Source organism: Lipotes vexillifer, unplaced genomic scaffold (genome assembly GCF_000442215.2).
Source record: "Lipotes vexillifer unplaced genomic scaffold, Lipotes_vexillifer_v1.1 scaffold252, whole genome shotgun sequence".
NCBI lineage: Eukaryota > Metazoa > Chordata > Mammalia > Artiodactyla > Lipotidae > Lipotes > Lipotes vexillifer.
In genome coordinates, this window is record NW_006773367.1 from 1,060,918 (window position 1) to 1,086,534 (window position 25,617).

Consider the following 25,617-nt stretch of genomic DNA (forward strand, 5'->3'; position numbering starts at 1 on the left):
GTAACCATGGCAGCTGAAGGCTTCCCGAGTGAGTGGAGAGAACAAGAGCAAGAGAGCAAGCAAGAGAAAAAAGAGAGAGAGAGAGAAAGAGAACGTTAGGCAGAAGCTCTAACACGTTATGACCCAGCCTTAGAAGGATTATCACACTGTGTCCCTTCTACTACATTTTCTTAGAATCAAGCCACTACAGACAACTCATATTCACGGCGAGGAGAATTAGACTCTGCTTCTTCACTGAATTTTGGGGCACATTTCCCTCTCTAAAATGCTTTCCTGAATTAGTACAGGCATGAAACTAACAGGTAAGGGACACAGCCAGGGTCATTCACAGCTAGGGTTAAATGGTTCCACCACTGTTAGATCCAAATGTGTGACTGCCAAGCCCCTGCTCTTTTTCACTACTCCAGAAAATCTCCTGTGATCAGCATGTTGAATAGGGAAGACATGCTAGTCCCCAAACAGAGGCAGTTCTTCTCATCGCCTTGGAAAGCACACTTAAACGTGTATTTTGCAGGAAAATATTACCCTTAAAGCAGTCATCCATAAGCACTTTCCAAGTATCTGTGTTTTTAATCCCCCGTCAACAGATGTATTCATTTGCATTTCCCCTAGATGAACCACGTTCTTTTGGTTATTTTTGACTGTATATCTCACCTCTCAAGATCCTTTTGTATTAATTCTCAAACCCATCACTAAGGTTGATGCCACCACCCCATGTGGAATCTTCCCTTGATTCCACGATCATGAATGTGTGCCCTTCCTGTGGGCCATTGAACGAAATGTTCTTTAAGAGGAGGGTCTGACATAAGATCTGAGGGCCATTCTTTTTTTTTTATCTCCCAAGAATTTCTATTGAACTAAAGAGAGTTTAAACCATCTCATTTTAGAAAACCTGGAAATTTGAACGATGACATGGATCTGAAATCTCAGGGCGTTCACATACGGGTTTTTGTAACTCTCAGCAGTAAGGCAAATTTCCCTATAGGAGCTTTTCTCTGTTTAGGGATCCCCAGCAGTCCCTATGGGGAAACATCCTTTTTGTTCCCCCTGAACCCCAGGGCTTGGTGGGGGCCTGGGGTAAGAAGTACAGAGAATGGATAAGGGTCTCCAGTGTAGACCAGCACAGTCCACAGGAATATAACTGTAAGCCACATAGGTACCATATTTTCTAGTATCTGCATTTTAAAAAGTAAAAAGCGAAATTAATTTTAATAATATATTTCATTTAACCCAATATGTACAAAATACTATCATTTGAACATGCATTTCATATTAATATAAAAAATATTCAAGAGAGTTTTGCATCCTTATTTCTATACCAAGTCTTGGAATCCCATGTGGATTTGACACTTCTTGCACACCTCATTCCGGACTAACCACATTTCAACTCATCAATGGACAATACTGTACTGGACTGCACACATAAACCCTTCGTTTCTGTTGCTGCATTGGGCCTCTGAGACCTCAAACCTTTCTTTTCTGGTTTCATACCTTCTTACAGTTCAGATCTCAGCTCAAAACACCTATCCTGAACAGAAATCCCTTCTAATGCTGTCCATTCCCGCCCGCCCTGTCATTCTATATCCCGTTCGTTACCCTGCAGTATTGTCTCCATGGAACCAATCCCTTCTAAAATGATCTCATTTATTCGTTTACATATTGATTGTCTAGCTTCTTCACCAGAATGTAAGTTTCAAGAGGGCAGGGATTTTTTTAAAACCTATTATGGTCCCTGTGATTTTCCGGTGCCGAGCACCGTGCCTGGACCACGCGGGGCGCTCAGGACACCTCTGCAGGATGAAGGAATCTCATTTCTCTGGAGCCCCGCCGAAGCGGGCAGCGTAGCAGCGTGTCACAGGTGGGGCGCCCATGTTGCGCGCGGCCGCGCTGGCTGAGCTCCTGGCGCGGGTGTGGGGTGAGTGGGTGTGTGCGGGGGTGTGCGCGGTAGAGCGCGCCAGCGAGCCCAGAGCGCCGAGCGGGGAGGAGCAGCCAGCGCCGCGCAGCACCCGCAGCGCCGGCCCGGCCGGGCAGCTCGGAGGTGGGTGGGCCGTGTCGCCAGCCCGCCCGCGGGGTCCCCATTGGCCGCCTGCCGGCCGCCCTCCGCCCGGAAGGCGGCGAGGAGCCGAGGGGCTGCTCCGGAGCAGGAGCGGGAGAGCCCGGCCGAGCCGACGCCGGACGGACGGGCGGGATCCGCGCCCCCACTCGCTGCCTCCCTGCGCTCCCGCGGCCGCACCGCTTGTCCCCGGCGCTGGCGCCTACCGTCGACCTCCGACAGCGCCCCGGAGAGACCCGGGCAGCTCCCGGGCGCCCGGGTGAGTGGCCGCTCGCGGCTCCCCGTCTCCTCCCGGGCCCCGCCGCCTGCTTTTGCTTTCACGGCCGCGGCGCGGCGGGGTTGGCCCGGGCAGCGCCCAGGGCAACCGGGAAGGCCGAGGCGGGGTACACTTGACTGAGGCGAAAAGGGGAATCGCAGCCAGGAGATGACCCCAGCCCCGCGGGCCGGGTGGGAACAGGTGGCGCGGGCCGGGCGCTTTGTGTCGGGACGCGGAGACCGGGAGCGGGCGGCCGCGCCTCCCTCTGCCGCTCCCTTCCCTCCCTTGCTCCCCCGGGCGGCCGCACGCCGGGTCGGCCGGGTAACGGAGCTGGAGTCGCCAGGAATGTGCCTCTGGGGGCTGCTTGGCTCGTGGGAGGAGAGAAGGTGGCTGAGGCGGCCGGGGAGGTGCGGGAGCCGGGGGCTGCACCGCCGCTCCAGGCAGGAGAGGGATGCTTCCAGCTAGGCGCGTTCGGCCCCGGCGAGGGCTTCATTCTTCCGCTGCGCCCCTGGAGGTGGGGAGCTGGGTGGGCGTGTGTGCAGAGAAAGGGGAGGCGGGGAGGCCAGCCACTTCCGGAGCGGGTTCTGATCCGTGCCGAGCGCCCTGCTTTCGGGGACGCGAACCTTGGGGTGCGGTTATGCCCGGCCCCACGCGTGCGCCGGCGATGCGGGGCTGGGGGCGTCCCTGGCCCGGGCTTAACAAAGAGTGCTGCTCTCCACACGGCGGGGTGCGGCAACTCCGGAGAGGTGGTCTTCAGCGAGCGAATCTTAGCCCTGGGGAGGGGTACTTCGTTTTGGGGTTGTCATTTTATTGTTGTTATTGCCTTTTTTTTTTTTTAAAGGACTGTTGACTGATGCATGAGGGGCCCACGGAGGCGCAGGAGCGGTGGTGATGGTTTGGGAAGCGGAGCTGAAGTGCGCTGGGCTTCCGTGAGGCGTGACAGTTTATCATGACCGTGTTCAGGCAGGAAAACGTGGATGATTACTACGACACCGGCGAGGAACTTGGCAGGTACTGGGGGTGCCGGAAGCGCACGTTTCTGGGTTGTGGAAATGCACAGTACTGCGGGCAGTGGGCGGTAAACAAATGCAGTTTGAATTCAGGCGTCTCCCTTGTCCTTCCAGGAGATGTGCAAATTATAGAGAAAAGAGTTACTAACCCAGCAAGGACTAGGGACCAGAAATAAACTACCTAAAACAAGGAGCTGGCGGTGGAGAAGCTATTTCAGTGTTAGATTATGATGCAGAGTGTATTGATCAAGACCCCTGGACAAGAATAGATTTAGTTGTCTGCAGTAACGCTTGTCAGCTTTTGCCCTTCTGAGACAATGAGGCAAAAGCTGAGATATAGTTGAAACTGGAGTTGGCTCCAGTTAACTGTGAGTTAGCCCTTATGTGTCCGGGCGGCCGCACGCCGGGTCGGCCGGGTAACGGAGCTGGAGTCGCCAGGAATGTGCCTCTGGGGGCTGCTTGGCTCGTGGGAGGAGAGAAGGTGGCTGAGGCGGCCGGGGAGGTGCGGGAGCCGGGGGCTGCACCGCCGCTCCAGGCAGGAGAGGGATGCTTCCAGCTAGGCGCGTTCGGCCCCGGCGAGGGCTTCATTCTTCCGCTGCGCCCCTGGAGGTGGGGAGCTGGGTGGGCGTGTGTGCAGAGAAAGGGGAGGCGGGGAGGCCAGCCACTTCCGGAGCGGGTTCTGATCCGTGCCGAGCGCCCTGCTTTCGGGGACGCGAACCTTGGGGTGCGGTTATGCCCGGCCCCACGCGTGCGCCGGCGATGCGGGGCTGGGGGCGTCCCTGGCCCGGGCTTAACAAAGAGTGCTGCTCTCCACACGGCGGGGTGCGGCAACTCCGGAGAGGTGGTCTTCAGCGAGCGAATCTTAGCCCTGGGGAGGGGTACTTCGTTTTGGGGTTGTCATTTTATTGTTGTTATTGCCTTTTTTTTTTTTTAAAGGACTGTTGACTGATGCATGAGGGGCCCACGGAGGCGCAGGAGCGGTGGTGATGGTTTGGGAAGCGGAGCTGAAGTGCGCTGGGCTTCCGTGAGGCGTGACAGTTTATCATGACCGTGTTCAGGCAGGAAAACGTGGATGATTACTACGACACCGGCGAGGAACTTGGCAGGTACTGGGGGTGCCGGAAGCGCACGTTTCTGGGTTGTGGAAATGCACAGTACTGCGGGCAGTGGGCGGTAAACAAATGCAGTTTGAATTCAGGCGTCTCCCTTGTCCTTCCAGGAGATGTGCAAATTATAGAGAAAAGAGTTACTAACCCAGCAAGGACTAGGGACCAGAAATAAACTACCTAAAACAAGGAGCTGGCGGTGGAGAAGCTATTTCAGTGTTAGATTATGATGCAGAGTGTATTGATCAAGACCCCTGGACAAGAATAGATTTAGTTGTCTGCAGTAACGCTTGTCAGCTTTTGCCCTTCTGAGACAATGAGGCAAAAGCTGAGATATAGTTGAAACTGGAGTTGGCTCCAGTTAACTGTGAGTTAGCCCTTATGTGTACTGAGAGTACAAACTAATTCATAGGCTTTTAAAGGCTTAATACTTTCCCTCTTTCGGAATTTTCAGAATAACATGCACAAGTATCCGTAGGTCACACATGGAGATCTGCCAGATGTTGATGTTGGGTTTGGATTTTGAAACTTCCTTGAACCAGGAATTTAATTACCCAGTTGGTGTCAGTGGTTGCTTTGGTTTCATTCATGATGTTAAATTTTTAACACATCCCTAGTTGAGTGTCTAATATGGCTATCTGGATTCAGAGCATACTTCCATTGCTGCAGGAGCTGTGATTCTGAATGTGAAGCCTTTCAGTGCCAGGTGAACAAAGAATGATTTCTTTGGGGGCCTCTAAGGGCTGGATGGGTTTCCCCTTGACTGGGGATTTGACAGGGTGTGTTATGCTCTGGTCTAACTTGAGCAGAAAACCCAGTTTTCACACCTAAATTTAAATTCAACGTAAGAAATTTGACTGCAGTGTACTTGTATCGTGAGTCAAGTAGACAAAAGGATCTTTAAACCAACAGAAAAGTATGTATTTATTTACATGTATATCAAAATATGTATTTTTCCGTATACACCTGATGTCCTGATTCAGTGCTTCCTGTTTCCCCATGAAAAGGAAATTCAAAACTACCCACACCCTAGATGACCTTGTGAGAATTGTGAAAGTTGAGTTTAACTAAAATTTTTTCAAGTTCAAGTAATAGTTCAGAACAAAAGCAATTTTTTAAAAGATACTGTATCAAAATATTTCTGTATACATTTAGTGTGGATTCAGAACATCACTGGGAACTTGTGCTTAGGGGGAGCTTACTATATATTGGAGATTTACTGAGTGAATAAGTAAGAAGGAAAGCTCTCAAAAATATTTCATGGATATGTTTAATGTTAAGGTTTAAGGGTATATGGTTGAAATACTTGGTTTAACTAGAATTAACTAGAATTAAGCCACTTTATTCCTGTGGTTTTTAGCAAGATGAGTGGTACGTGGTGTTTTCCTTTGGGAGCAGGGGAAAAAGGCAAAAAAGTATGTTTAAATTCTATTTATGTAGTGTGGCCTGATTATATGAATTCTCTTATAAAGAAAGATGATTAAAAGTAGGTGAGATGATTGCTTTATAGATTAAGTATGTTGACCTTATTTTCATTAAGATCTTTTGGTAGAATTATGTGTTATGAGAAGGAGAAATAATGAGGCCTCCCTGTGGCTGGTGGGGGAGTTTGTGATCTTTATTTCGTGGGTGGGATGACAGGCCCTCTGCCTCTGCGACGGAGAGCAGTTTGCTCATTTGTCAGTAGATTTTGCTTTGATTTTGGCTCATTCTACGTTTCTGTGTATAATTTTCTCCCCACTGTGCAAGACTAATTGACAAATTGTTTACTGAATAATTTAATTTGTGTGACCTATGAATTTGAAAGAGGTGCTTTGACAAACTGGGAGTTGGGAATTTTTAAAAATAAAGTATACATGCCGATCTGTCTGAAAGGTCTTTTGCTTTTGTTTAAAAATGCAGTAAATGGTTGATTTTTTTATTTCAATGTTTTTTTCAAGTCCTGTGAGTTTTATGTCTGCCAGGAAATAGCCACTTCCTGAAAACAGATCCTGGCATAAGATGGACATATAGGAAAGATGCTGCTTCATGTGTCACTGAGAGAAGATTGGGAGTAGAGGCAGGAGCCTAGTAGTGGCAAATGAAAATGGGCAGATATTTAACCCAAAAGCAAGCTTGTTCTAAGCAGTGAGTTATAAACAAACCAACATCTATGATTTAAAACTTCATCCACATATCTTTAGCAGTAATCTACATAATAGCTACTCACTTACTTTATAAATGGTCTAAGACAAAGTCCATAGCTAGAGGAGGGAGGATGGGTTTTTAAACAAGTAGGATATAGTATTTTGATTATTACTATTTTTACTTTACTTTTAGGAAAACAGAAAGTGTGTGTGTACAAGGGTGAGAGTGTGTGTGTGTGTGTGTGTGTGTGTGTGTGTCTATGTATGTACTGTGTGTGTACTGCCCAGGTGTACTGTAAAAGCTCTCTGTCAACTCTAAAGAACTTTATAAAGTATTATGATTATTTGTAGTAGTGATAGAGCAGACAGACCACTGGACAGATATTCTGGTCCAAAATTGGCCCTAGAACTTGCTAGCTGTATAACCTTGAATAGGTCACTTACCATCTCTGACCCTCAGGATCTTCATCTATAAAATGAGAGACCTAGTGCTTATTTCATGGCTGTTGTGATTACCAAGTAAAAGAATTTTATCAGCCGTCAAGAGTTAAACAAATATAGATCTCATCAGCAGGACTGGTTGAGACATGTGAGTATTCCAGGCATGCTAATAACTTGGTTTGCAACTTGATATTCTTTTTTCTGTTTACCAATTTGGGGAAGGGAGGTCCTGTGGGAAAAGGGTCATGGGGGAGACCCATTGCTTGACAGCCCTTGGCCTCTCCACTCTGATTCTGAATAACGCAGCTCTGGCCTTGAACTTGCACACCCTTCAAGTAGAAACAAGTCCCTGCAGTGAAAAGGACTGTCATGGTTAGAATATTGTTTGGTGACCTGTGTTGACTCCAGGAGGCCCTTTGGGTCTCACCCTCTATCCCAGGAGGTGGAACGAAGAACTGCTTCTGTCACATGTAGTGGTTTCTGGGAGGGGTTCTTATAAATGCGGATTTCTCCATGTGCTGTTACACTGGGTCATTTTAATGCCCCAGGTGCCTTAGCATCTCTTATCAGTTGGCACTCGGGGCAGCTGAAGGCCAGCTTGTCCCACCATCGCACTCCAGTTACATCCCTGGCTGTGGTTCAGCCTAACCTGCGAGCCTTCTTGGCACCTCTGTGAACACCGCCTTCCTGAGAACTGGCCTTCTTTCTCTTTTACACCATCTGACCTTATGTGATCTGAAGACCTGGGTCCCACCTCCTGAATAAATCTCTCCACAATGATCTCTCCCTTTCAGAAGCCAAATGACTTGCTCTCTGAAGCACTCCACTGGTCATGACCACAGACTGCCCCGTCCATGCTCCATCCTTGCTTTGTGTTGTTAATATTCTTGTATGACTCCATGTAGCCGGCTTAAAAGTTCCTTCAGGGTGCGCTGTGGCCTCTTTTCTCCCCTGTGGGTGTGCAATGTGCTGTATCATTCTGGGCAAAAGTTTAATCGATGCCTGAATAGGTTAATGCAGGCCGACAGGTACAATACTGAGACCAGAATGGGGATTTGAGATGCAAATGCTGATGCGGGTGCTGAGGCCGATGGAGAGGTGATGGAGGGGTGGTGTGTAGCGTGGGACAGCCTGGCACCCTCCTTTGGGAAGTGGGGAGACACCTACCTTTGCAGGATGCTATACGAATTAGAGGCAGTGGCTGTAAACATCTCACACATAGTCGCTGCCTCAGATATTATTTTTAATAACCTCTTTTCCCCGTTACAGCATTTACCACAACGCATACTCATTACTTGTTTGATTATCTGCTTTCGCCACAGCTTTTCACAGGGTTGTGACCTTGGACTTGCTCGTCATTTTTTATCTCTTATGCCTAATTAGGTGCATGACGTAGGTGCTCAATAAAAGCTGACGGATTGAATAAATGGATTAATATTTTTAAAGTACCATGAGTACACACACACATGCACCTATATATGGTTACATGTATATGGCCCTCAATGAGTGATGACTCTGGTGGGGATGAACTTAGAATATTAAAGGCTGCAGCTCATCAAAATAAAAGCTGTTTTTCCTTTTGCGTTCTGTGGCTAAGGTGCACAGCAGCCAGCATATCCAAGCACAAGATCATTTTTAAACAAAACAGAGTGGAGCATTAAGTATTCTACATTTGTTTGGATGGTTGCTGGAAGCTAATAATTTAAAGTTAAAACACTCTCATTTTGGCATAAAATCCAGAGGCATTTTAATTGACATGAGGAATTGTAATAAACCCTGACAGTCTGAGTACATCTTTCGGTTGGTTTACTGTGAACTGCAGGAATCAGTCCTAAGACTGGCAATCCCGTGGGGATGGGAGAGGGAGAGTCTTCCCAGTGTGTTTTTTCCTTGGAAGTGGGACTCGCAGGCTCACAAGGTTGACTAGTGAGATCATCCTGTAGGACCTCCCTGAATGTGAGTTTTCTCTTCTCATTTCTGCTTGTGTGTGCCCTCAGCTGTTTCCTCTGATGGGAAAGGCTGCAAAGGTTTAAGAGAGATAAAGTTCAAATATATGTATTAGAGGTAACAATCAGGGATTTTAAAATTTTGTGCATTCTAGCATGTGAAGGGAGGGCACGGTGACAGTAGTGAGTGGCAGTTGGGTTGAACACTTGCTTGCCAGCACTGGGAATGCGCCTCCGGACCACCTGGGGATGTAGAAATTAGGTTCACTGGGACCTGGCGGGACATACCATCAGGAACGTAGGGTATGGAGGCGCTAATTGATGGGGAAGCCAGGGAACGTTGAAGCGGCCTTTTTGGTCCTCCTGTGCCCTTTTACCCTAGGCTTGTGTCTCACCCAGCCGCTTAGGAACCTAAAGGCCCCATAGCGTTGGCAGGGCCCTGCAAAGCTGTGAAAAACACAATAAGCTTACAGGGATGGATGGTCAGGTGAATTTCAGTAATGGCAATACAGGGTTATATCAGAAGAGGTGACATTATCAGATGTATCCTGTGGCCTCCCAGCCAAGTTGTAACCCCAGAAAGGTAGAGACCATGTTCTTCAGGCATTGGGGTGGGGGGGGGTGTGGATACCCCATTCAGAGATGGTGTGGTGGGTGGATGACGGGGGAGCGACAAGGTCAAGATTAGGTGGTCTGACCTCTGGGACACCCTGTAGGGGAATGAGTTATGAACTTTCACCCCTAATTCTACCCAGTTGCAATGTGTACCTAACCCAACCTAACCTAATCAGGCATTTTATATGCATGAAATAAAGCATGATTTTAATGGAAACATATTTCTGATCAGGAGACAAAGAATGCCACCTGCTGGTAGAGGGGAGGGGCTTTTGTTGCTGAAGGGTAGCCCAGGACCCTTGGGCACTTAGACCTAGAAGAAGCTGAGCAGTCAGTGAGTCCTTCCTTCTTGTTTCATCCCATCAGTCCTTAGGTCAAGTGGCTTTCTCAAGGGAGCTGGCTATCAGGTAGCAAGAGATGGACCTAGACTCCCGAGCAGGACTGTTTTCATTATAGTCTTCACACTACTTAGGATTTGGCAATTCTCATTTTTTTGGAAGCCAGATAATGTTGATATTGAACAGAAGTGATTTGGGCAGCCATCTAATGCCTATCCATCTTACTACGTGCTTGGAGGGGATGGTCAGGAGTAACTAGTAACCGCTTCATGGTGGGTTTCCATTTTCACCCCATGAAGAGGCTGATGCTTTGAGTTCAGAACTCTCATGGGCACTTGACAACACATGTGACCTTCTTGCCTTTTCCAAATGGCTTGTGCCCCATAGTTATGAATGGTGCTAGTACGTGCCGTAGTTTTACCCAAGTGCCAAAGTTCATAATTTAGCTTTTTAGAAAGTTCACAGAACACTTTCATCATTATTTAACCTTTGAGTCATGGAATGTATAAGAGTTGTGGCTCTGCCCAGTAGGCCACCCTGCTAAAAGACAGTTTCTCATTTCATTAAGTGGCCCTAGTCTGTCTGGTTTAAGGCTGGGGTGTGATTGTTTGAGGCTTTATGTGGAAGGTGATACTTAATTGTTTTGCTTTGGTTTGCTGTGGTAAGTTATCACAACAGAATGCATCAACCCTCGGCCTTGAGAGAGATTATATGGTAGTATAATTATTTATAATATATCCAGTCTATCACTTTGTTTACATTCTAAATTAATTCCTGTAAATGTACAGTTAGGAGAGAGTAGAGGAAAAAAATGACTGACCTTTGGTTTTTCTACATCATCTAACGAAAATGGGTTTAAAAATAACTTTGTCGGGCTTCCCTGGTGGTGCAGTGGTTGAGAGTCCGCCTGCCGATGCAGGGGACACGGGTTCGTGCCCCGGTCCGGGAAGATCCCACATGCCGCGGAGCGGCTGGGCCCGTGAGCCACGGCCACTGAGCCTGTGTGTCCGGAGCCTGCCTGTGCTCCGCAACGGGATAGGCCACAACAGTGAGAGGCCTGCGTACCGCAAAAAAAAAAAAAAAACAGAAAACTTTGTCTAACTAGTACATCTTTCTTAGGTAAAACAGAAAGTGTCATATGCCCATTCTAGGTTTAATGTACTAAAAGGATTTTTACAGGGAAGAAGTCTGAAACCTGAAATAGTTGGTCTTATTTGCAATCCCAGTCCAGAACAAAACAAAACCAGTCATGTGCTGGTAACTAATCTCTGGTGATAACTGACAGGTGTGATCCTTAGTGACTCTTGTTTATCGCTTCTGTCTTTTGGAGGTGACGTTGAGAGCTCGTGTGGCTTACAGACCACACTGCTGTCATTTAAGTATAATGTTGCTAACCTCTGAGACGTGACCACGGGGCTTTCCCCTGTGTCCTACCTGTCGACATTCCAATTGTCAGCTTGAGAAATTTTATTCAGTGATATAATGTATTGATACATTCAGAGATGTCAGGAGGGGAAGGAGGCGGGGAGAAAAGTTGTTGATTTTTCCCTTTATCAAACATTCAACTTTGGATGAGGAATGTAATGTTTGAGCAAATGAATGCTAACTGCCGATCTCTGGTGTTTGAAAGGTTTATATTGATGGTGCTTATATTCATAAGCCTGATGGCTTTCAGCTGGGAAATTTAGCTCTGTGTGGGGACTTTTGTGGGACACATTTTATTTTCGGTCAAAACTGTCTGATTATTCTTTCTTAGATATAATGTGATGAATGGGGCTGGTTTTCAGATATCTCCATACAGTTGATATAGTAAGTTTTCACGTATAAGGAATGAGTGAATTTCCATTTTTTTCCATTGTTAAATAGTTTTTTCTGTAGTTCATTGTTTTCTACTTTTGAAACCATGCAACCCTTCCCTTTTTAACTTGGAAGAATTGTCAGGATTTTCGAGACCTTACTTTGGTCCTCCATGCCCTTGTCCCTGGCCCCCCAGTGTGGAATTTTCCAGTTGCAAAAGAAATGTAGGAGAGGTAATCAGTACCTTTTTTTTGGTCCCATCATGAAGAGGGTCAGATTTCCCTCTGAACTGCCTGTCTCTATGTCCGCCTAGCAACTCATACCACCGTCTATGGCCAGGCTGTATATGCAGGAGGGTAGGTACGACTCAGGTGATAGGACAAGATAGTGACAGAGGGATACGTTGGCACATAGATGGAGCGGCTTGGGGGGAGAAGAGGTCAGTAGTTAGTGCTGATTCTGTTCTAATGTTTCCGCCCTCCTTTGAGAAGTTCTTCTAAATTGTTTCGCCTCCTCTGGGTAGAGCGCAATTTATTTATTTATTTTCCATCTGTGGTTTATGGGTAAGCGGCAGAAATATGTGTATCTGGGAGAGTGATGAAAGACTGCAACCTTTTGAGTGTAATATTTAATAGACTGAGAATTGCAAGCTGCTTCCCTTTACAAAAACAAAGCTATGGACACTGTAGGTATGTGACTACTGTAGAGAATAGACTTTTCACAGCTAACTGCTGAGCTGGAAATGCTGAATTGCACCTGATACCCGGAAGAGCTGTCCTGAGAAATTTAGTAAGCCAAAAAAAGTTAAGAAGTTATTTGTTATCTTAAAAATACTATTTTACTGGTACATAAATCAGTGTAATTGAAACCAGATCCTGTCAGGGGTTTCTGATGTACACTTGGAATGTGAATATAGAAAGTTGTCTTTCTAAATGTTGTCCTTGCCACTCAGAGTGTCTAGAATCAGCATGTGAACTGCTGTTTGTAATGCCAGAAACTTCCACCAAAATATCCTCAGGAGCTCCCCTGTCTTTGGATAATCACAGGTTTATTTCCTTCCTTTCATGGCTGGCTTACACTTCTCTGCAGACCATAACTGCAGTGGCACCAGTGTGCTCAGGACAAGGCCTGGCTGATGTAAGGCACCTCTGCTCTTGTTTCCTCCGTAATGTCTCTATTTCCACATTGAACAATCAGAGTGAAGGAGAATCCTCACCCGTCATCCCATTTGGTGGAGAACTTATAAAATGACTGCTTGAGACCTTGTTCTAGGAATTCCTTTGCCATGTAATTCAAACTAGCTTTGGAATGGAAGGAAGATATTTACAGTTCCCCATTTAGAATGGATAAGGTTTGAGCACCTGGCCGATATCCCCCCTCAGGAGCTTCAGGAAGCTGATTCAATTGTTTGGGAGAGGAAGTGAATTAGAACAAGTGGAATATTTTCCAGGATGAAGTTTTATCGGTCTTGCTTTCCTCCCCACCCCTCCCATGGCACACAGAGATAGGAAAGCTTGGCAAATACGGCAGTGGACAGGCAAGGTAAGTCGAGGTGGTGTAGAAGCGTGAAGTCCCTCGGTTTTGCTAAACATGCTTCGGGCACTGAATGAGCATATCCGGTTTTATTAATGTTACCAATTAATATGGACCATCCTTTGTAGGCCTCCTCTTCAGAAGCAGCATTCTCTTTCATGCAGATAATTTAAAACATTAAAAAAAATTTTTTTTGCACCCACAGGGCAAGGTCAGGCAGAGCAACCGCGGAGCAGGACCCCGCGTCCCGGCGGGTCTGGGCTCCCAACATTCCCGAGTCTCTGGCGGCCCTTCCCCGCACCCTCGCCTGACCCAGCGCCCCAATGTGCCCTTTGACCCCATCTAAAAAAGTGTTCTGAACCAAGCCGCCGACGGAGGAGGGGCCCACAGCGACCTGAGGGACCGCTCTGCTGTGCAAATGCTGCGGCGCAGCCGGGCACCCGCTCTGAGAGGCGGCGGGGAGGCTGCAGGGCCTCGTCCCCCGGCGCAGCCCGCCCTCCGCCCTCCGCCCTCCGCGGGGACGGGGTCCTGACCGACCCACGCGCCCAGGCCGGCTGGAGGAGCGACGCGGCGGCGCGGAGGCCGGGGTCCTCGCCGACCCCGAGCCGCCTCCCCTCCGGCCCAGGCTGGGTGGGCGGCAAAAAAAAAAAAAAATTTTAATTAAAAAAATTATCTGTATCAAAGACAAGTTTTAACCCGGAGAACTAAAAAGCGAATGCAAAGTGAGCTGGCCTGTTTCGGCCTGCAGGCTTCTGTGGAGCATGTCCACGGCTAGTCGTGCAGATTCTCTCTTTTATTTCCTATGTCCCTTAACAATGTGCGGTAAATAACTGGGCACTTGGTATTATTTTACACTTGGCTTGTTCATGTGATTCTTGGCTCTCTCTGAATTGTGAGTTTTCTGAGAGTAGACAGCATGGCTTTTTGTGTCTCTTACATGGGGTGGGATTCAGCTAAGCCCACAGGAGGCTTTGTTTATTTGCCTTATGAAGGTACATGTCCAGAAATTAGAATGCGGTTCAGAGCTTTTGACCCAAATCCCTGACTCCACAGTGCACTAGCTGTTGCCTTGGGAAAGTCACTTGACTTCTGTGAGACTCAGTTTTCTCATCTGTGAAATGGGGATAATAAGCATACCTACCTCATAAGGTTGTTGAGAAGACACACGTAATGCGTGTAAGGCACTTGGCCCAGTAGCAGGCACACTGTAAGTGCTGGAGAAGGGGCGGCTGTTTAATAAGACAGGGAGCGCAGGAGAGACTGAACATGCTTCCGGATCCTTGTCACCGGGGTCCTGCCTTTTTCTGTTAGCTCCTCATTTCCCCCCCAGGTTCTGACCTGGTCTCCCAGGGGCGGGGTGGGAGTGACGGCCCTCTTCTCCTCAATTCCATCCTTCCTCCTTCTCTTCTTTTCTCCTCTGTGTCTCTCCCCATCTTTGGCTCAGCCTGCAGGGTGGGCTCATTCTACCAAGTTTGACGTCGTTTATGTGATCTGCCCTTCTAGCTGCCTGTTCTGGCTGGCTCGGACCCAGGACTCGGTTTATGTACTGGGCTCCCTGGTGGGTCCGCCCAGTAGCGTGGTCAATGATTTGCAGAGCTCCTGAGAAACAAGTTAGCCAGGAATTTAGCCGTGCATTTGAAAGCGGGCTGCTGGAGATGGGGCTTACAGGGATGCCATTGCCAAAGTGCACCCAGACGCCCCTGGAAGAGGGAGGGAGGAGCTCATGTCAAGGAGGGTCTATTAAGATGGGAAAACATGCTTTCAGGGAAGCCAGGACAACTAAAAGCTGCACAACAGCCGGGAGAGAGCTGCTCGGAAATGCTCAGAGGGACGGTCATCCTGGCGTCATTAAGAACCTGAGGTATGTCAGCACACAAATTTATGTTTTAACAGGGTGTACTGTAACTTCCTGAAAAGTCAATTTCATTTTTCTAGCTGCTTTTTAAATGAAAACACTGTCTTAAGCAGCCCAATAAGAGACTAGGAATTTGATCAGATGAACAAATCGTTGATTTTTCTTATAGATCTTTATGGAAGAAGGAATCTGAATGAGTGTGTGAGTTCCATTCTGAGATGAACTTGCTGCAGAATGCAAGACGTACGGCAGGTCTGAGCCTCCGTTCAGTTCTGACATGTACTGATTTCAGATGTGAAAATAAGTGTTTGGCCAAGCCAGAATTGCCTGTGCCAAGAAAAGCCTATTAGGTTGGTGGCTGAAAGGCTGAATTGTTAGGATTTACTTAATGGCGAGGTTCTGCCAGCTGCTGGGAGTGAATGCCCACTTAGGCGTTTGAGTGCATCCTTGTTCCCTGGACTGGGGGGCCCATTTGTTCAAGGAACATGGCGGTCGCACCAGAGGCCCCTTTAAAGGATGCTTCCTTATTCTTTGGGCCATTGAGTAGAGATATCTGTAGTTTATAAAAGTGACTAGATGCTCACAAATTTGCAAAGGAAAATGCCCAGAAATTGGGTTTATAAGGTAAGTTCAAGAGAAATATCAGGGAGTTGACAATGCTAACTATAAACAGGCAACATAAATAGACTGTTAAACAGAAGTGTCGTGTGAACTGTGATATCCGTCCATCACATATTCATTCGTCCAGGGTTGATTGGACTTCTGAATGATAGGGCACTGGCTGGGGTGTCAGGCAGGACCATTTATCTCAGCAAGTTCCTAACCAAGTAGGGCAGACAGACTTTATACAACCAATGATAATAGAAAACCTAAATAAGGAGTGAGAGAAATTCAGTATGAAAAACTGTTTCTGGAGTTCAGGCAAGAAGAGGCCATTCTGACTTGGAGGGTTCATTCATTTATTCACTCATTCATTCAGATTCTTGTGGGGACAGAAAAACATAAGCAAATGGGTGCCTGAGCGGATATGTGTGCACGCACGTGTCTACCCATTTATTCCCTGGAAGAAATTGGAACTCAGACATGAAGGAGGAGACAAGGACACTAAGATTTACTGGGAACCCATTTTAGACCAGGGGCTGGAGGGAGGTATTTAATCCACATTTTACAGATGAGAAAACCGAGGTTCGGAAAGACATTGGCCTTGGATAATGTGTTTAAGATGGTGGAGGCAACCACTGGACACCCAAAATTGCTAAGTCATGACTGGAGATTGGGTGATGGGTGGTAGGGCTTACTCTGTGACCTGTTTCTCTGCCCTGTCATGGAAGCGAGAAGTTTAAAGAACTTTAAAACATCCAGCACAGTGCCTGGCTCATACAATGTGTTCAATACATGTTTCCTTCCTTTTTTAAAAAAAAATAAATTTATTTAATTAATTAATTTATTTATTACTGCGTGGGGTCTTTGTTGCTGTGCACGGGCTTTCTCTGGTTGCATCGAGCGGGGGCTACTCTTTGTTGCAGTGCGCGGGGTTCTCACTGCAGTGGCTTCTCTTGTTGCAGAGCACGGACTCTAGGCTCGCAGGCTTCAGTAGTTGTGGCACACGGGCTCAGTAGTTGTGGCTCTTGGGCTCTAGAACACAGGCTCAGTAGTTGTGGCTCACGGGCTTAGTTGCTCCGTGGCATATGGGATCTTCCCAGGCCAGGGCTCGAACCTGGGTCCCCTGCATTGGCAGGCGGATTCTTAACCACTGCGCCACCAACGAAGCCCGATGTTTCCTTCCTTTAAACTGAAAGTTCTCAACCTTGGTACTAGTGACGTTTTGGTAGGCATGGTTCTTTGTGGTTGTGGGATGTTTAACAGCATCCCTGGCTTCTGCCCTCTGGATGCTAGTAACATCTGCCTCCACCCCCGCCCCAGCCCGTTGAGAACCACTGGGCTACGATATCAGGACAGGGAAGTGTTAACAAATGGACCTAGGGGTTGGAGCGGGTAGTAGGCAAGGAGGATCCTGCACCCAGTGAGCATAGAAAGTGCCCCTGAAGGAAGGTATTGACCTTGGGTGTCCAGAGCTTAGGAAGGAAGAGAGCAGGCTGCAGATGGTGTGAGCCAGAGGTCTGAGGCAGGTGTTGTCTTAGTCTGGCTTTTATGTACTGTCCCTGGAGTGGGTGTGTCTGCTGTTTCCCAGAGGCGTGGGGTGGCACTGACAATGAGTAAGACCTGGAGAGACTTCCGGATGTCGCTTGTCCAGTGTGGTCGCCACCCATGACCAACATCGAAGTTTCTGCCTTGCCCCATCCTGCTGAGCAGGCTTCTCTGAGTCATGGCTCGGCTGGGTTCCCATCACTGCCTGACTTCAGTCCACCCTCCTGTCTCCTAAGGGGGGCCTTCTGCTGCCGTCTCCACGACTCTGTTTTTAACCTGCTGAATAGCTTTGTGTGTGTGTGTGTGTGTGTTTAATGCTGATTTCTAATTTTTAGTCAAAGCTAGATAACTCCTTGCTTTTTATTCGCTTTTCATTCTCTTAGGCCCCGGATCTTGCCTCTCCAGCAGGCTGGATGGCATAGCATGCTGTGTGACTGTGGGGAACCCATATAGCTTAGTTATTGCCTCCAGTATCCCCTCTTCCCAGCAGGGGGCTTTTAAAGGTGAAAAGTCTGGTCTCAGGATGTGGCAGGAGGTGTGAAGAGTGCCCTCTCCCAGCTCCCTGGGGGAGGGACACTTATACGGAAGTCACCTGGGGAAGCTTGTCGGTGGTGGAGGGTATGAAAGGACAGGGGCTGATTTGGAGGGCACGGTGGGGAAGGGAAATGGGTCAGTCAGGGTGCTGGCAACAAATGTGTCCACTCCTCTTCCCTGGTGGCACAGTGGCACCTGCCAATGCAGGGAACACGGGTTCGAGCCCTGGTCTGGGAAGATCCCACGTGCCGCGGAGCAACTAAGCCCATGTGCCACAAGTACTGAGCCCGCATGCCACAACTACTGAAGCCTGCACGCCTAGAGCCCGTGCTCCGCACCAAGAGAAGCCACCGCAGCGAGAACACGCGCACCGCAACAAAGAGTAGCCCCCGCTCGCCGCAACCAGAGAAAGCCCGCGCGCAGCAACGAGGACCCAACACAGCCAAAAATTAATAAATAAAATTTAAAAAAAAAAAGAAATGAGTCCACTCCTGATGGTCAAGGTGAAGGACGGCCAAGTACACACAGTCTGGGAAGCTGATACTGTGCCTAGGGCTGAGCTGGGGCTGCTGAGGAGGGCCTTCAGCACATATGCCACTTTGGGGAAGACACACCCTGACCTCTCCCTCCTCCTTTCTGCCAGTGCCTCCTCTTAACCCCCACCCCCACCCCCCGGGGAGCAGGATGTGGGGCAGCCTCCAGCTGGGCAGAGAACGGTGAAGAACAGATTGGGGGTGGGGTGGGGAGGGGGAGTGGACAGATGGAGGAGATGGAGAGTAACCAGGAGAGGGGCGTCCACTAGTGACAGCTGTGAAATAGTACTGGGTTTGCCATGGAACTGCTCCCCTCTGTTGGTGCAGGTGATCAGAATCTGTACTCTCAGTGTGCAGGGTCCTCCTCCCTACTCTGAATACTGGATTTATATTCCATTTTCCCCAGGAAGTCACTCCTGACCATCCCCTTTCAAAGTGTTCCCTCCTCTTGCAAACTCCTGGATATTTCCTCTTTGGCACAGTCATCCAGCATTTAGACTCTCCATGTTGCATTGCTGGCCGTCCCTGCGTGTGTGTGTGTGTGTGGTGTGTGTGTGTGTGTGTGTGTGTGTGTGTATCTGTGTTTATCTTCCCTAGATTGTAAGCCCCTTAAGGTGTCATAGTTCTTTTGTTCCCAGCATCTTGCACAGAGAAAGTATTCCAGAAATACCTGTTGTCTTAATTGGTCATATTACAATATTCTGAAATGAAGGACTGTACCATAGTTCCTATAAGTTTTTTTTGGTTTTTGTTTTTAAATTTATTTATTTGGTTGCACTGGGTCTTAGTTGCAGCACCTGGGCTCCTTGGTTGCGGCTTGTGGGCTCCTTAGTTGTGGCATGTGAACTCGTAGTTGCAGCATGCATGTGGGATCTAGTTCCCTGACCAGGGATCGAACCCAGACCCCCTGCATTGGGAGCATGGAGTCTTATCCACTGCGCCATCAGGGAAGTCCCCTCCTATGAGTTTTAAAGGTGGATAAGTAATCACTAAAAAGTTCCTTAAGATGCATAGTATGTTTTCATCCTTGGACTAGCCCTGGGTAGCGACAGCCCTGTAAAGGTACAGAGTGGGTCCCAGTTTCAACTGCTAGCTGGAGAGTAGGATATGGACAAAACGGCTATATCCTTTCCATTGTACAATTTCCATTGCAGAAATCCTGATGATTTCCCTCAAATCTATTGGTACTTTTTTTTTTTTTTTTTTACCATGTTACCTATTCTCATTGTCTGATTTAAAGTCTGGGGGAGTCTAGTGGGAATACACTGTGGTTGACCCCCTCTCAGTTACTGAAGGGAAAGTCGGTACTAGAGGCAATAGGCACCAGCTGTTGATGTGCCCATGTCACAGCTAGCATGGTTCTTAGAGAAAGCAGAACATGTTTGTGCTGAGTCTGTGAACAGAGCCTCTACAGCACAACTGTTTGCCCTGGAATATTTGCAGTTTAAAAGTGAAAACCATGGGACTTGATGTTAAACCTTTCTGCAGTCGGCAGTCTCTTCAGTACCATCAAATTTGCTCTCTTTTTTTTACGATGCTGGAAAACTGGGGCTTCAGAAAGCAAAAAGGAAGTCTGAGTATAGAATTGACTTCTTCCCCAGTAAATTTTAATTGATTCTAGTGCGAGTAGAAAGGTGTATCACGTGTTCTTAAAAGATAGGATTTAATTATGATTTAAAATTAATTCTCTAGAAAGTGCTGGAGTTGCACCCAGAGAGAAGAAACAGAGGGCTCTGGTAGAATCCTGTAAACGGATTGATGGGAAAATGGGCTCCTGCTGCTGAGGGTTTGGGAGCGTTGCCAGCCTTACGACAAGGTGTCAGTTAGCCTTCCCACTCAGGGAGCAAGTGGAGGGACTGCCAGCTTGGGAGAGCCCTGCTCTGAGGGGGCAGGGACATCTGGAGCCAGAGCAGTTTCCAAGGCGGTGCAGCTCTTGTTTCTCGGGTAGCATTCCTTCTTGTGGTAATAAAGAGGTTACAGGCGAGAAGACAGCTGCTCGAAAGCCAAGGACAGTTGTTGCAAACAGGTATTTAAAGATCAGCCACCGTGGGATGGGAAGAATCAGGATATTGGAGACAGCTAGGGTTCAACTTTATGGCTTAAAGTTTCTTTTTTGACCCTTGAAGGCAGGTGGGAAGTGGTCTTTTTATGCTTCTTTTTCAGATTGGGAAACCAGAGTTTAGAGAAGTTAAGCTCAAGGTAGCAGAGTTCAATTCAGTGTGAATTGAAATGCGTGTATGTGTGTATATACTTACATACAAATATATACGTATATATACATATGTATATATATATACACGTATATATAATATACACATGTATATGTATACCATACATACATTTATTGTAAATTTTACTAATGTAAAGGATGTGTAACAATTTACAAATAATCATAAAATATCCATATTCATTATTATAAATTCCATATATATAGCCAGAATGCGTTTGTTAATTTTTGCTGTGGTCAACCTATGCTTGATGATGTTTTGACAAATGGAGAGGCATCCCCATCTGCTAATGCTTTTCCCAATAAATTGATTGCCACTCAATCTGGCATGTGATCTACTGTCCAACGATTTCTCGCCCTTTTACAAATTATATTCAGTAAATTGAAGCCTCTTTCAACTTCAGCACTGCTGATTGCAGTAGTGCTATCTTTTTTGCTTTTGGTGTCATTGCCGGGATTGGGACATTGTTGGATTCTGTATTCTTTAACAGTGGCTATGTGTAACACGCAGCTCACAAAATTTCTGCAAAATGAGCAGTAGGCTCTCATGAGCAGCACGGACTGGCTGGAGCGCTTCCCCAGCTCCGTTTTTAAGCAGTTGTCTGAAAAGGCAACTGCTTACCTGTCTTACTCACTGCTGAGCCTAGTTCCAAGGCTGGTGCCAGATGTGTGCTTGGAGACTCAGAAAGTGTTGTTCACATGGATGAGTGAGACTTCAAAGCTGGGACCAGCAGCCAGTTCATGGGACTCCAGTTTTCACCCCATGAGGACAAGGTCCTTGGTGGACAGTGAGGGAGCTCAGGAAGGAAGAGGCACCGGAGACCATCTCCACCGTCAGAACTGCCTGACAGAGCCCTGCCTTGCTGTGGGATGTTAGCGCTCGGGCAGTGACACAAAGAAGAGGAGAGAGGACAGCATCTCCTTCTGTGCCCCTTTCTTCCAGCTTTATTAAGTCTGGCATTTTTCTTCCCCATCTTCTAGGGAAGGCAGGGCCTTCTTGTCTACCAGTGTGGGGACTTGCCCTAGTCATCAGTACCCGATGCGGGTAACCAGTTATGGGGAACAAGAGACATATAGATCCCTTTACATCTTCTAAAATGAAACGGGTCATACCTTTCACACAACACAGACGTCAGAGAGAACATGCAGGGAAAGTCGTGTCCCTCCTTCTTTCTTCCAGCTACCAGCTCCTCAGCTTCTTGGGGATCCTCCCAGGTAGAGCCTGTGCTTATTTCAGTCAGTAAGCTTATGAATATTTTCATGTTTTTACTGAGATCGTATCATGTTATATGCATTGTTCTACACTTGGTTTTTTTCACCTCACAACATATTTTGAAAATCATCCCATTACTGCAGAAAAAGAAATGCCTCTTTCTGTTCTTTGAGTTTACCGTAATTTATTTAACTCTCTCCCTATCTATGAACTTTTAGGGTTTGTTTCTAATTTTTTATTACAAATAATTCTTCAGTGAATACCTTTGTATAAAAGGTTGAAATTATCTGTAGGGTAAATTCCTAGAAGTGAAATAGCTGGGTCAGAAGGTATGAGCATTTGTCATTCTGGTAGATATTGCCAAGTTGCTCTTCATAGAAGATAAGCCAGTTTACAACCCAATGACCCAAAATTGAGAGAGCTGATTTCTCTACCTTTTTTTAAAACTTCTGGGTGCATTCTATTTTGATAGGTGTGGTTTCATTAATTTTTTTTGTTTGTTTTTTTTTTGGCCCCGCTGCATGGTTTGCAGGATCTTAGTTCTGCAACCAGCGATTGAACCCAGGCCACGGCAGTGAAAGCACCAAGTCCTAACCACTGAACCGCCAGGGAATTCCCTCATTAATTTTTAAATATGAATGCGTATAAGCTTCTCTTCATGTGTTTAAGAACCATTTGTCTTTGCTGTGAACTTTCAGTTCATACTATTTGCTCATTTTTCAATAACTTTTTAGACCTCTATTAATTTGTAGGAACTCATTATATATTAAAAATTGCTTTATGCCTATGGCATGATTTAGACATCTTTTCTCTAGGTTGTTCTTTGTCTTTTGACTTTGTTTCTGGTCTTTCCCCCGCATGGATATGTTTTTCTGTATTGTGGTAAAATATACATAAAATAAAATATACCATTTTAACCATTTTTAAGTGTACAGTTTAGTGGTATTAAGTACATTCACATTGGTTATGCACCACAATCCAGCTCCAGAACATTTTCATCATCCCAAGCGGATATTTTTTTAAAGTAGTCAAATTTATCAAAATTTTTTCATCTTTTTTAGGTTTTGTATCACATTTAGAAAGTCTCTGCTCACTTTGAGTTCATTAAAAAATATTTTCTGTAGTTTCTTCTAGTACTTTTATGGTTTAGTACTTATGTTTAAATTCTGTCATCCATCTGGAATTCCTTTGGGTATAAAGTGTGAGGTATGACTCCAAGTGTACTTTTTCCAGATAGGGAGCTCCTTGGTTGTCATTTGGCCATCAAACAGGTTTGAGGACTAGCTAGATTCAGTTCTTGGTAGCTATAGGGAAGCAGCAGAGCAAGCCACTTTGAGCCGTCCATGTGAGTGTGGGGGACTTCAGAAGTTAAGCCTGACCTAGACTGAGGAAACTGAATTGTAGGAAACTATGAACTCCTAGGTATTTATGTTTGCTATCCTCAAAAGAAAAAATCACAGACATGCTAGTCAGTACTTTGAATTTGCTGAAAGACAGTCTGTCCCCCCTGACAGAGGTGGATAGGAAATGTACAGCACACAGGACAGAACTTCTGGCTCTTAGGCAAGGCCATTCTGCAGGACGAGCAGATTGTACCCTGCCAAAGGCTCTGCAGCAGGCTGAGAAGGGGTGGGGTCAGGACCGTAATCCAGCTGATGCTCTGGGACCTCTTCCTGGAAGAGGGGGCACGTGTTTCGCAAAGGCTCCAAGTAGGCCAGAGGTGCCCTAACACTAGAATTCAGTTTCCCAGGTCTCTAGACCCACTGGCAAACACCCTTCTGGATCCTCCCAGGTTCCTCGAGTGGAGGATCAAGGATCATCCCTCACGTTCCAGGTGGACTGGGCTGTGGGTCGGTGCCCTCACTCTCAGGGTAACTAGGCAGGGCCTGGGGTCATTGGAGCCCCCTGGCTGGTTATCTCAGGCTGCAAGAGCATAGATATCCTTTCTGTATGGTCCATGAGGTGGGATAGAAAGGTTGGGAAGCACAGACTTGAACTTCCATCTTTCTCAGAAGCCTGCAGGTGGAGCTGGGGTGGGTTTCCTGCCAGAACCACCTCCTCACAGAATTCCAGGAGACACCAGTCACAGACATTCACATCCAAACTGTATGAATGGTGTGCCCTGCAGTCTCCCCAGGGTCCTATTTTATTCCGTGGAAGCCTGTGGTGGCCTAATGGAAGCAATTGGGGTGGATGAATGTCTTTCTATATGTGGGGGTGAGTTCCAGGACTTTCTGCAGCTCTGTTTTTCACTGTGCTTAACTCAAAAATGAGTTGAATTAATGAACAATGTAATGTCAACTTCCAGAAAAACCTGTGGTATTTCTTGTGTGTGTGTGTGTGTGTGTGTGTGTGTGTGGTATTACTTTTGCAAAGCAGCCATATCCAGATTGGGGACTTCTGGTCTACCTCCCCCTTCCCCTGTGAGCTCTCCAAGGCCTGGCACTGGGGCATCTCTGTTTTGCCCAGCTCCTCTCTCTAGACGTGACTCGTACTGGATGCTTGAAAGTTTGAGGAGCTTAATTACCTGTCCCTGTTGCTCCCACCACGGGGTGAGAAGTCAGTTGCTCCGAAGGACACAGCCAGTCAGTTGAGCCACCAATGTACAGAGAGATGCAAGTTTGTTTTTATGTTTTATTTTATTTTTAACTTTTAATTTTATCTTGGAGTATAGGCAATTAACAATGTTGTGATAGTTTCAGGTGCACAGCAGAGGGACTCAGCCATATGTATACATGTATCCATTCTCCCCCAGTAAGTTTGTTTTTAAATATTAAAGTGGAACTCACCTAGAAACAGCAAATATTTAAATTCTTTGTTGGGTTTTGCTCTTTTTCCTGGTTACTACAAGATTTTTTTGCGGGGGGGGGGGCCTTTTTTTTCAGATATAGTTTGCATGCAGTAACATTATACTTTATATTGTACAATGGTATGAGTTTTAACAAATACATATTGTCATGTAACTGCCACTGCAGTCAAGAGGTACAGTAGTTTTGTAATCCCCCAAATTTCCTTGTGCCTCTTGTAGTTAACACCCCCACTGTCCCCAGCATCTGACCACTATTTATCAGTTTTCTGTTCCTCTAGTCTCTCCTTTTCGAGAATGCTATAGAAATGGAATCATAGCATGTGTACCTTTTAAGTCTGGGTAGCATAATGCATTTGACATTCATCCAAGTTGTTGCTATATCAGTCATCCCTTTGTATTGCTGAGTAGTACCCTGTCCTATGAACATGCCACAGTGTATCCATTCACCAACTGAAGCACGTCTGGGGTTTTCCCAGTGTTAGCATTTTGATTCCTTTTGCTAGTGGGTGGGAAGCTTTCTAGAGGATCATTACGGTCCTAACCAAGTATGTTTGGTATCTTTTTCGAAGACATCCCCCAAGACACTGCTGTGTAATTGTGCACTGAATGATCCTTTAAGGTGATGGTAATGGTGGTGTCACTGCCCAAATCTGGTTGACATCTCACCATTCAGCCACCCTTAATTGTTCTCTGCTGCTCACTCTGGTGAGTGATGCGCCTTCTTTGATGTTGAGGCCAATTAGAAATGTTATAAAGGCATTTCTCTGAAAAACTCAGAACCGAAACTAAACCACCTCCGTATGCTGTTTTCTGCTTCAAAGACAGTGAGAGACACAATTCCTTCCCATAAGAACAGAGAAGACTCTTGGCAGTGGGGCCACAGAGGAGGGGATGGAAAGAACCACCTGAACAGAACACACTGGTTTCAGGCAGGCTGTGAAAGTGGATGCCTGAAGGGTGGAGGGCCAAAGGCCATGTTAGTTGTCTGTGCTTACTTAGCTGATGGAAGCAGAATTCCACAAACATTCTGTGAGACCAAAGCCTAGTAGGCGGCTGCACGCTCAAGTGAGGAGAGCT

The 25,617-nt window shown here is 46.8% G+C and overlaps 1 protein-coding gene across 3 annotated transcripts in view; it reads left to right on the forward strand.

The window, feature by feature from the left end:
- Positions 1-2,126: 2,126 nt before the first annotated feature.
- Positions 2,127-25,617, forward strand: part of DAPK1 (death associated protein kinase 1) — a 211,746-nt gene continuing 188,255 nt past the window's right edge. For 2 of the 3 annotated variants that reach the window (XM_007448279.1, XM_007448281.1), the window contains exon 1: positions 4,291-4,425. In XM_007448279.1, coding sequence (XP_007448341.1) covers positions 4,364-4,425 — 62 coding nt within the window. In that variant the 5' untranslated portion in view covers positions 4,291-4,363. Of the gene's footprint in view, positions 2,313-3,150; positions 3,321-4,290; positions 4,426-25,617 lie in introns of those variants that run through there. The other variant, XM_007448280.1, reaches the window with a different exon arrangement.